General features: G+C 45.7%; 3 protein-coding genes across 3 annotated transcripts in view; all 3 read right to left on the reverse strand.

Moving 5' to 3' along the window:
• Positions 1-1,114: 1,114 nt before the first annotated feature.
• Positions 1,115-2,351, reverse strand: EAH_00043750 (hypothetical protein, conserved; the record flags this gene model as incomplete). The annotated part of the gene is made up of 1 exon (XM_013394948.1): positions 1,115-2,351. A coding segment is annotated over one exon (1,237 nt), but the record flags the coding sequence as incomplete, so codon positions are not given.
• Positions 2,352-3,540: 1,189 nt separating this feature from the next.
• EAH_00043760 (hypothetical protein, conserved) lies at positions 3,541-7,048 on the reverse strand (the record flags this gene model as incomplete). The annotated part of the gene is made up of 7 exons (XM_013394949.1): positions 3,541-3,843; positions 4,195-4,284; positions 4,536-5,056; positions 5,524-5,796; positions 6,164-6,334; positions 6,559-6,811; positions 6,947-7,048. The coding sequence occupies 7 exons, from the start codon at positions 7,046-7,048 to the stop codon at positions 3,541-3,543; spliced, it is 1,713 nt and encodes a 570-aa protein (XP_013250403.1).
• A 1,492-nt stretch (positions 7,049-8,540) lies between these two features.
• EAH_00043770 (hypothetical protein, conserved) overlaps positions 8,541-10,986 on the reverse strand; it is a gene marked incomplete at both ends in the record, with an annotated part of 4,477 nt that continues 2,031 nt past the window's right edge. The window contains 3 exons of the mRNA XM_013394950.1: positions 8,541-9,494; positions 9,999-10,108; positions 10,335-10,454. Of these exons, the coding sequence (XP_013250404.1) occupies positions 8,541-9,494; positions 9,999-10,108; positions 10,335-10,454 (1,184 nt within the window). The remainder of the gene's footprint in view (positions 9,495-9,998; positions 10,109-10,334; positions 10,455-10,986) is intronic.

Consider the following 10,986-nt stretch of genomic DNA (forward strand, 5'->3'; position numbering starts at 1 on the left):
CAATTCCTTCCGCGTCAGACGCACTGTACAGACACACAAAATGCATATATATATATATATATGCATATATATGTATTATATATATAATATATGTGTCTATACATGCATATATATATAGAACAAATAAACGCACACAGAGAAGAGCAAAGCGAAGAAACAAACGAAGGGGGGAAAGAGGAAAGCCACAGAGAAATAAACAGCAGAGATAAGCAAACAAAGACAGACAAACAAACAAACTAAACAAAACAACTAAAAGGACCGAAGAAACACACAAACAAATAAACAAACGAACGCCCCTCATGTAGACACCGCAGAAAGAAATAAAACAAAAAACAGAAACAAACAAAGCCGGCTATAAACGAATGCAGATAGCGATAAAGAAGGACAAGCGAGAAGAGACAAAGACAATAACGGCTGAGAGATAGAAGCAGCAGCAGCAGCAGCATTAGCAGCAGCTCCTTACAGGTTTGTATTTCCTTTATTTGTGCTGCGGAGCCTGCTGATTGTCTGTTTAAGCTAGGAGTAGAAATAACAAACGCAGAGACAGAAGAATCTCCCCCTAAGGCCCAGATGATGCCTCGCGCTTCATCTGCCTCCAGCTGCAGCAACCCTTCTCGAGACCTGCTGTTGCTGCTGCTGCTGCTGCTGCTGCTGCTGTTGCTGTTGCTGGTGAGGCCGAGGGAGGCGCAGAGGGCCCTGAGCCCTCCTTTAATTCTGTCTGTTATTGTAGGGTTTAGGGGGACAATTTCGCAAACCACAAACCCCGCGGCCCCATCACAAACCCTAAACCCTAAACCCTTATTTTCAGTTCCACTTGGCGGCAGCACTGCGCGCAGTGCTGCGGCTTCTCCCTCCTCTTCTGCTGCTGCTGCTGTTGTTGTTGTTGTTGCTGCTGCTGCGGTGTCTGCGGGCTCGCTTCTCCTGGCTTTCTTGCTGAGGAGAAAGGAAAGGCCGAGGGGCCCCCTGAGGGGGCCCCCCTCTCGTTCTGGTAAGGGTTTGACATCTAAATAATAAATCTGCTGCGATTCAAAGGAAGCAAACAAAACCAATCCACTTCCTTTATGTGCAGCAGCAAGAGACAGCGTTGCAGCACCTGCGGGTTTCTCTGCAGCACCGATTTCAGCGTATTCACAAGCAGAGAGGGAGGGGGGGGCCCTGGGGGCCCCCAGCTGCTGCTGCGCTGCTGCAGCACCAGAGGCCGCAGAGACAGCAAATAAACGAACAGAATTAGAAGTAGAAATTGCGAGGCAGTGGAGAGGTGAGGAGGCAATGTCAGCGAAGGGTGGGGTGTCTGTACACCCTGAGAGATCAAGATGTGCTGCAACAGAAGAAGATGAAAGAGAAGCATTATTCCAGCAAAAAGAATTTCTTAATGCAGGAGGAAGCAACGCCCTATCCAGCTGTACGTACACTGCACTCTCAACATATTCTGAAAAAGATAAAACTTCTACGGCTTCCTCAGCAGCACCCAACTCCCACAAATATAAATTGAAGCCCTCAGCCACCCAAAGCCGATTCAACTCCGGAATCAAACCGTAAGGAGGCAGCGAACGACAGCAGCAAACCCCGCTCCCTCTCCCGCTGCTGCTGCTGCTGCTGCTTGTGCTGCTGATGGTACTGCTGCTGCTGCTGCTGCTGCTGCTGCTGGGTGCTTCTGCAGCGCCGCAGCGACACAGAAGGCGGGAGAGGAATGGAGGCAAGGGAATTGATTCATTTAGACTTGTGAGGGTAAATGCATTTCGATTTTCTTCGTAAACAGCTTTAAAGAGAGGGGCCCCCATTCTGAACCCCCAGGGGGCCCCCAGGAAGGGGGCCCTCCCCGGGCTATCTATTTGTACATTCTGCTCTTCTAAAGATATACCACTCCACAGCAGCCGCACTGCAGCACCTGCAAACTGAGAAGAAGGGCCCTCGCAGCAAAACGCTTGCCTTTTATTTTCTGCTGTAGATACACCCAAATAACCGTCGCTGTTGACGTCCAGACCCATCACCGAACCACGGCGAGGGGCCCCCCTGGAGGCCCCCCCTCCCATGTAAAAAGAAGAAGCAAAGAGAGATCTCCGCTGCTGCTGCTGCTCTTCTTGCTGCTGCTGCTGCTGCTGCTGCTGCTGCTGCTGTTGCTGGTGATGGTGATGGTGATGCGGCTGCTGGTGAATGTAGGGGAAGAAACCCAAGTTAGATTGACTGACAGAGGCGCTACGACCACCGGCGTGGCCGCTGAGGGGCCCCCCATCACCAGGTGGAGGGGGGCCCACTAAGGTAGAAGACCCGACATTCCGAGGGCCCCCTATGGTGGGGGGCCCCCCATTTTGAAAGAAGTCTGTCCCCGCAGGGGACGCAAATGTGCTCATTGAGCCGTGTTGAGGGGCCCCTGGGGGCCCTCAAGATATTTAGCTTCTGATTAAAGCCTTTGCGTTTCTCTCTTTGTCTTTCTATTAACGATGGCTGGGGGGTTGTTGGGGTGCTTTGAGCCCCCAAAGAGCCGCCCACAGCCACCTACCTGCCGGCAGGCAAGCGCAATTGTATGAAAGGCCGCATACAAAATGAAAAGAAGTGAAGACGCTCAGGGGCTTAATGACTCGGGACAAGGGGGGGGTGTTCAGGTGTACGTACAGCTGGGGGCTGTGCACATTCAAGGGATTCGTTGAAACCGGCGTTAAAAAGAAATATTTAATGTTCTTTTGAAGCGGAAAGCAAAGGAAATTGAATCTTATATTTTAAATTAAAGAATATTTGGGGCTGGCTGCGGGTCGGCGGCGCATGCAATCAAAGCGTCGCATGCAGCAGCAGCGCCTTCATCTTCTTTATTGAATATAACATCGATATTATCAGCTTGTTAATTGTAAAAGAATATTATTCCAATGGGTTTAAATGCATAAAATAAGTATAAAATTATTAAAACAAACAATACTTATGAACAGGGCCCAGGAGCCCTTAATAATTCCCAGGTGTCTGTACACCCGAAAATGTTATGGTGAAACGCCGAATAAAATTAGCGGCATTTTCAAGAAAGGAAAAGTACAGAAGAGGGTCAATTTCCCTCCCCTACTTCTTGTGTGTTCTAGGTGCTTATATATATATATATATATATTATATGTATATATAATGTACATATACACAATATATTGGCTTTATCTTTCTGCTGCCTGTAGATTATGTTAATTTGAAAGACAGCTACTGCCCTCTTTATTTGCTGCCGCTGCTGTTTCTTTTGTGCTGCTGCTGCTACTCGTGCTGCGGCAGTTTGTGTGTCTGCTGCTGCTGCTGCTGCTGCCGAAGAGAAAAAAAGGCGAAATTCCCCCTAATTTGACTTGCTGTCGTTTGCTGAGCCCTTATACCCCACAATGTATGGCGTCTGCATGCACTTGCATTCATTTGCATGCACCCACTTACATTTAGGAGAGTGTTTTTGTTTAAGTGTAGTTACAGCATCCCCCTTAAACAGATTTCGTGCGTCCTTCCACCCTTTGGGGTGTATATATTATAATGCTTTTTGTTGTTTAAACAGGAGAGAACAATGTTAATAAGCTTGTTTTTCTGTCATGCATCAATATCTGCAACATCACCGAAGACAGCCTGCAGACAGTCTCGCGTAAGTTCTTCGATGGCTTCATCTCTGAACCTCCAGAAAGAAACGCTCTTCTCTAACAGACGCATGCTGCAGCGGTGGCTATCACTGCTGCTGCTGCTGCTGCTGCTGCTGCTGCTGGTGCCTACTCCGTGTTTCTGCAAGATCGGTCTCTGCACCTCTGGGAGATATTTTCTGCAGCGGATGATCACTCGTTTATAGTCGAAGTCCGCTAAACTCCGCAGTTCTCTCAACTTTGACGCCACGGGCTCAGACTGTACGTACATACACCCAAATACACCCCAACAGCGTGTAGGTTGTGTGCGATATATTATATATATATATACCACATGCACAAATGTATGTGTACATACATATGTATATATATATATATATATATACATATATATATATATATATATAAACGCAGAAAATATGTAGAGGCCATCATCTGCTTGGACAACGATTACACTGTAGGGCCCAATGGCCTGCAAGCGTTGATCATATTCATACATCTACATATATATATATATATATATACATATATATATATATATATGTATATATAAAGCGTATATACTAACAGATACATATATATATATATGTGGGGGATTGTTTTGCCTTACAGTGTAAGCATCGAGGAAGTCGATGAGGATATTTCGCGTCTTCTCCAGACTGAGGGGCGGCCCCTCCGCTTTATTTTCTTTTCCTTTTCTCTTTGGCGTTGCAAACAACAGCAAAACACAACTCTTGCATTTGCATGCAGCGGCAGGAAGCTGATGAATTATTTACTTAATTACTGTTTCGGGTGTATGTGCACCCCGCTGTATTACTGGGCGTGTGCTTTTCTTTTTATGAAGCGTGTGGCGAGTATTTAATTAAATTAAATTACTTGATTGTTTATAAGCAATATGTTTATATGCATAAACATGCATTGATGGTGTGTGCAGTGGTGGGGTGTATGTACAGTTTCTGCTTCTGGGGTTGTTGCCTGATCGCTGATATCTTCGTCTTCATAAATAAATCTTTTAGGGTTTCTTTGTTTTATTTTTTCGTTGAATGTGTGTTCTGTTGCTTTGCTCGGAGGCAGCCTGAATTCTTCTGCATGTTCATCGTCTGCATGCAGCAGGTGAGACTGCAGTTGGGGCTTATCTTCTTCGTATTTTTCTGACTCTTTATCTGCTGCTATGTTTAAGTTGTCTGTTTCTTTTGATGTATTTCTCCCTTGAGAGAACAAACAGCCGCTGATGCCTCTGTGCAGAGTTCTTTTAGCTTCGATTTCGTTCTTATTTACAACACTTCGCAGCTCTTGCAGCCCCAACCGCGCTGCATGCACTCCTTCATTCGTAGAATAAGGGCTCTTTAAAATAAACATAAAGTCATCCTTAGCGCTCTTCGTCATACCCAACAACAAATACGCCTTGCCTCGCCTATACCGCGCTTTGGAGTCATGCTCATCGATCTCCTGAATAACAGTTGTGCACGCCCCTACAAACAAAACAAGAAAAGAAACAGATATTAACAAACTACTAACTCTTTTCACGCTTTCGTTTGCTCTTCTTCATCCATTCAACAAACTAATCAAGCATAACAACTCCATTCGGGGGATAGAAACAGAAAAAGGCAGCACAGCCATAGGAATAAGCAGATGCAGCGTCTTGCTGTTGTTTGCTGTTGCTGCAGCAACAGCAGCAAGACGCTGCAGCAGCAGCAAGCCGTTGCATCAGTAGCAACAGCAACAGGTGCAGCAGCAACGGAAGCAACAGCACCACTAGGGAACAAATCAGAAATGATAGCTGCAGAAGCAGCAACAGCAGCAGCGTAGAGCACACCAGCAACAACAGCAATTGCAGCAGCAACAGCAGTAACAGCAGCAACGGCAACAACAGCAGCAACAGCAGTAACAGCAGCAGCAACAGCAGCAACGACAATAACAGCAGCAACAGCAATCTAACGTATGGCTTCTTGATATTTTCCGAGTTGTATGGCGGCCTGTGCAGCATTTTTAAGAAAGAGTGAAAATGCTTCATCAATTCTTTTTTGTTGATTTTCTTTGTCCCTCGCCTCCACCCAATTAAGCAATTCAATACCCTGTTTAAATCTCATAAACGCTGTCTCGTAGTCTCCAGCAGCATACGCCTGACGCCCTTCAAGAGACAGACGATCTCCGAATGAAAGATGCTCCTCGAGCGCTCCTCCTTCTAGCGGGCGCTTCCCCTTTGATATGCCTGGCAGCAGTAGCAATAGAAACAACAGCAGCAGCAATAGCAACAGCAGCAATAGCAACAGCAGCAACAGCAGCAGGAAACGCAGCAATAAGTGCACATGAAACTTTTTGCAGACAGCTCAGTGTACGCAGAACAGAAAGCAGAAAAAAATGGATAGGGCAGCAGCCGCTCTCTCTGCCTATGAAATTTGCTGTTGCCGACGATAGAAACAGAAAATAATGCAAATAGCAGCACGTGCAGCAGCAGCAACAAGAGCAGCTGCAGCAAGTGCATCACGATTAGCAACGGCAGACCAGGGACAACAGCAACAACAGCAGAATCAGCAAAAGGTAGGAGCAGCAGCATCAGAAGTGCAGCAATGCCTTACCGGGTATCCATTCATCTCTAGGGCAGATCTCTCCCTTAGACATTCTCTCCGCGAGTTCTGCTTGCGGAAGGTCCTTCCAAGTCCTTTGGTTTAAATACTCCATTTCTGCTGCATCCAACCCCCTTGTCGCTTCCTCGTGTAGCTGTTGCAGCTGCTGCTCCTGCAGGGCGACTGCGCACAACACCTCAAACGCAACTAAAGGGATGCAACTTGCAAGAGAAACAGAAAAGTTCTCAAGCTAAGTAGGGCAATAAACATGTTTAAATTGATGGAAAAAGAAGAATATGCAAATGGGTTTAAATAATATTCAAACTGCTAGAAAAAAACAAGAAAAGTGTAGGCAATCTTAGCTCAGGATATTTGTTGTTGCAAGTGCAAAGTAACCTTTGGCGTACACGCTTTGGGGTTTTGTTTGAATTCTTCTGCTTTCTCCCGAATGAGGGCATTTAGAGCTTCATCTGTTTGAATTTTTTCACTAAATAAACTCGGGTTTCTCTCCGCTTGAACCAAACAGTCATGCAAACGTTCCAAAATGCCGGGATATTTAAATATCGGTCGCAGGAGGTCCTGCTGTTCGGGTGTACAGGCACCTAAGGCGGTTTCAATTTCCGCAACTTTTGCAGCTTTCTGCGCCGCCATACGGGAAGCCTGAAGACGATCTCAGCAGAGAATGCAAGGAACATGGAGAAATAACCCATGAAATGTAAATAAATTAAAGCTTGCTTACTGATTTTTGTGTAATAAGCAGAGATAACTCAAAAATTACCGGGAAAAGTCACTCACCGTTTCCTTCTGTACATTTTTCTGCTCTTCACGCAACTGGCGTTGCTCCTTCGGACGACGCAGGAAATCCTGCCAATATGCCTCGCATTCGTGCATCGCCATTTTTAAATTAAGATAAATTGATTATTAAGTGAAATTATGCGTGTATTTTCGCTTAGTTATTCGTTTATTCGGTGCCTTCCTTCCCCCCCTTCGGCCGCAGACTGTCGGCTGCGCTTCCCTTCACCGCTTCCACGGAAGGCTACAGCGCTTCAGGCGACGGTAACTCGCATCATTCTCTTAAAAATAAAGATTCAAATATAATAACAACCTATAAATAAAAGCAGGGAAAGTCAATTTCAGAAGAAAACGGGGAATTTTGCGCTTGCACACTATACCAGCCCTGCAGCAGCTGCTGTAAAGTTAGGGGGGCAACGCAGCAATAATGATGCCCCTTCGGCTACCGTCTCGTACTTCAATACCTCAGAAAAGTAAACCTCTTTAATTCTAAAACAAAATTAATCAAATTAACTAATTAAATTCTAAAAATCTGCGTCAGAAACTTCCTTATTCCTCTTCTCCGCTAAAGCACGGATCGACGAGCACCAGCTGCTGCTCTACTCCTGCTCTACTCCTTGTGCTGCTCTCTTCAGCAGCAGACCGCCTTTCTGCACTCCTTCTCTCTTAATTACAAAACATTGAACAAACGAAGAGTAAACAAATGTTTTCAATGCCTTTAAACTAAAGAAAAATAAATATGCTCTGCTGCTGCTTCCAGTTAAGACAACATCAGCTAACCCCGCCAAAGACAGACAACAGCCAACAGCCACCGCCTCTTCTTCTATTTACTCGGCGTATTAATGTTGTTTGCTTAAACCAAACTTTAAATAAATAAATATATCTTTTATCTTAACATTAAAAAGCTTGTTTTTCCCCTTGTTTTTGTAATTATTGTACACGGGCTGCCCGAGGGGCCCCTCAGGTCATCGCTGCTATATAGGAATATAAAGAAGCCCTAAACCCTAAACCCTAAACCCTAAACCCTAAACCCTACCTCATGCACTCTAGACTTTAAACATCCAACAAACCCTTAATGAATCTAACCGAAGACAACACAACAAAACCCCTGAGGCCTTGCAGCTTCATAAACATGACTTTTAATTATAAGGGCTCTGCGCGCTGAGTATCTCTCCTTCGCCATGCATCTACTCAGCCTACCACTGACAGCAGCACCAGCACCAGCAGCAGCATAAGCAGCAGCAGCAGCAGTAGCAGCAGCAGTAGTGGCAGTAGCAGCAGTAGCAGCAGCAGCAGCAAAAGCAGCAGCAGTAGCAGTAGCAGAAGCAGCAGCAGCAGCAGTGTTCAGCAGCAGTAGGCCCTAAAAGCCGTACCACCTACCGTACAAGCCTTAATTCAATGCGTTGCACTCTCAGCTGCTGCATCAACATCAACCCCTACGCTAGCCCCAGCTAGCCCTAGCTAGCTACAGCTAGCTACAGTTAGCTACAGCTACGGGGGTCCCCCGGTGGAGTGTGTGCGCCCTTCAGTATGCATCTGAGATTAAACGAGTATACGAAAAGAAGTAAGAGTGAAGGCAGCAGCAGCTGCTGCTGCTTCAGAAATCAAGGTCTGCTAAAACTGCATATAAACTCGCGGACTGCTTCTGCTCCTCCGTTTTGCTGCTGCTGCCAGCAGCAGCAAACGCAGCCGGCTTTGTTTGAACCCCTGAAAGGGTAGGGGGGCCCTCTTTGGGGCCCTCATGTACAGACGCAGAAGGCTGAGGAGTCAAACTGCTACTGCTGCCACTGCTGCTGCTGCTGCTGTTGCTGCTGCAGGGAGGCGCAGATGCAGCAGCAAATGCAAACCCCGAATCTCGCGAAGGGCCAGCTGACACACTTGAGCTCAGTTGCTGTTGTTGCTGCTGCTGCAGAAGCAGCTGCTGCTGCTGCGGCCCCCGCCCCTGCTGGTTATCTTGTTCATGGATATGCTCCGGCTGCTCTGGGGGCTGCTGCTGCCCCTGCTGCTCCCCTACCTGCTGCAGATCTTGCTGTTGTTGCTGCTGCTGTTGCTGCTGTTGCTGCTGCGGCTGTTGCTGCTGTGGCTGCTGCTGCTGTGGCTGCTGCTGCTGCTGTGGCTGCTGCTGCTGTGGCTGCGGCTGCTGTGGTCGTTGCTGCTGTGGCTGCTGCTGCTGAGGCTGCTGAGGCTGCTGCGGCTCGCAAGGAAGTTGGTCTTGCTTCGCCGTGTCCAGACACTGCTGTTGCTGTTGTTGCTGTTGCTGCTGTTGCTGTTGCTGCTGTTGTTCCTGCTGCTGCTGCTGCTGCCCACCGTTGCACAACGTCTGTCTTCGTTGGTTTTGCTGCATCTTTTGCCTATTAAAAGCGGCTCCCCTTGCAGATGCTTCCGCCTCCTGCAGCAGCAGATGCTGCTGCTGCTGCTGCAGCTGCTGTCGCTGGGGCTCCATGAGCAGCAGCAGCTGCTGCTGTTGCTGCTGCTGCCGGCTTCGCCTCCTCCTCCTTAGAGGCCCAATGACGCTGCGCTGCTGCTGCCCGCACAGTTTGCAGACGGCAACCTAAAAAACAAAACAGCGAATAAATAATAATAAAAATAATAATAAAAATTAATAATAATAATAACTATTATTATTATTACTATTATTATTCATGAACGGGATACTAATAAATAACAATAGTAAAAATAAATAATGATAGTAATAAATAATAAAAAAAAAATAATAATAATCATAGTAATAACAATACACAGCAACGATAACGATAATAATAAATAATAATAAATGATGAATGTAATAAATAATAATAAATTAATAAATAATGAGTGTAATAGATAATAAAATAATAATTACAATAAAATAATTATAATAATAAAATAATAATAATAGTAACAATAAAATAATAATAATAACGGCTAGCAACAAAACAACAACAGCAATAAAATAACAGCAACAACAAACAGCAGTACGAACAGAGACAGAAATATTATCTCCTGCTTTATTTATTAAATTTAGTTTAATTTAATTTATTTAATTTCAGGGTTTAGGGTTTAGGGTTTGTCCTACCACTGAAGAAGAAGCAGCAAAATCTCTCAGGCTATCAGCAGCAAGGCCCCCAGCAGCACCAAATTGCTGCTGCTGCTGCTGCTGCAGCTGCTGTCTGCTTCGCCGTAGCACTGCAACGCACACCAGCAGCAACAGAAGCAGATGCAACAGCAGCAGCAGCAGCAGCAGCAGCAAGCCTTTGCTTGCGGTGTACATACTTCCTACATACTTCCTCGATGCAAGCGAACGCTAAGGTATGCATACACCGGAAAACAGCATCAGCAGCAGGTTCAGCTGCAGCCTTGCTTCTGCTGCTGCCGCTGCTGCATGCATGCATGCATGCATTGTGCTGCTCACTGCGGCGTCCAGAAGCACTAAGAGGCAGCAGCGGCTGCGTAGCAGCAGCACAAATTAAAAACGGCAGCAAAGGGACGCCACAGCCTCGGCACAGCCCCTCATACACCCGAGGCCCTAATTCTGCAGCAGCAGCAGCAGCAGCAAACGCAGCAGCAGCAGCTGCTGTACACAAAAGAGCAGCAGCAGCAGCCGTAAACATAGCAGCAGCAGCAGCAGCAGCAGAAACAGTAGCACGCGCAACCAGCACACAGAGGGAAAACAACAAAAACGCCAGCAAATACAGCAGCAGCAGCAGCAGCAGCAACACAAGCAGCAGCAGCAGCAGCAGCAACACAAGCAGCAGCAGCAAATAGTAATGAAGATAAAACTACAAGACCAGCAGCACCCGCAGACACAACAACGGCGACCCCTCAGAGTAAACAAACAAACACAAATATAAACAAATAAAACAAATAAAAAATAAATAAACAAATAAATAAATAAATAATAAAAAATAATAAAATAAATAAATAAATGAATAAAAATGAATGATTAAATAAATAAATAAATAAATAAAGTAAGGAGGAAATAAAACAACAGACGGACGAAGCAGCAAATAAATAAATAAATAAATAAATAAATAAATAAATAAATAAATAAATAAATAAATAAA

Source organism: Eimeria acervulina, genomic scaffold (assembly GCF_000499425.1).
Source record: "Eimeria acervulina Houghton genomic scaffold, Eah_scaff591, whole genome shotgun sequence".
In the NCBI taxonomy this organism is placed as follows: Eukaryota; Apicomplexa; class Conoidasida; order Eucoccidiorida; family Eimeriidae; genus Eimeria; species Eimeria acervulina.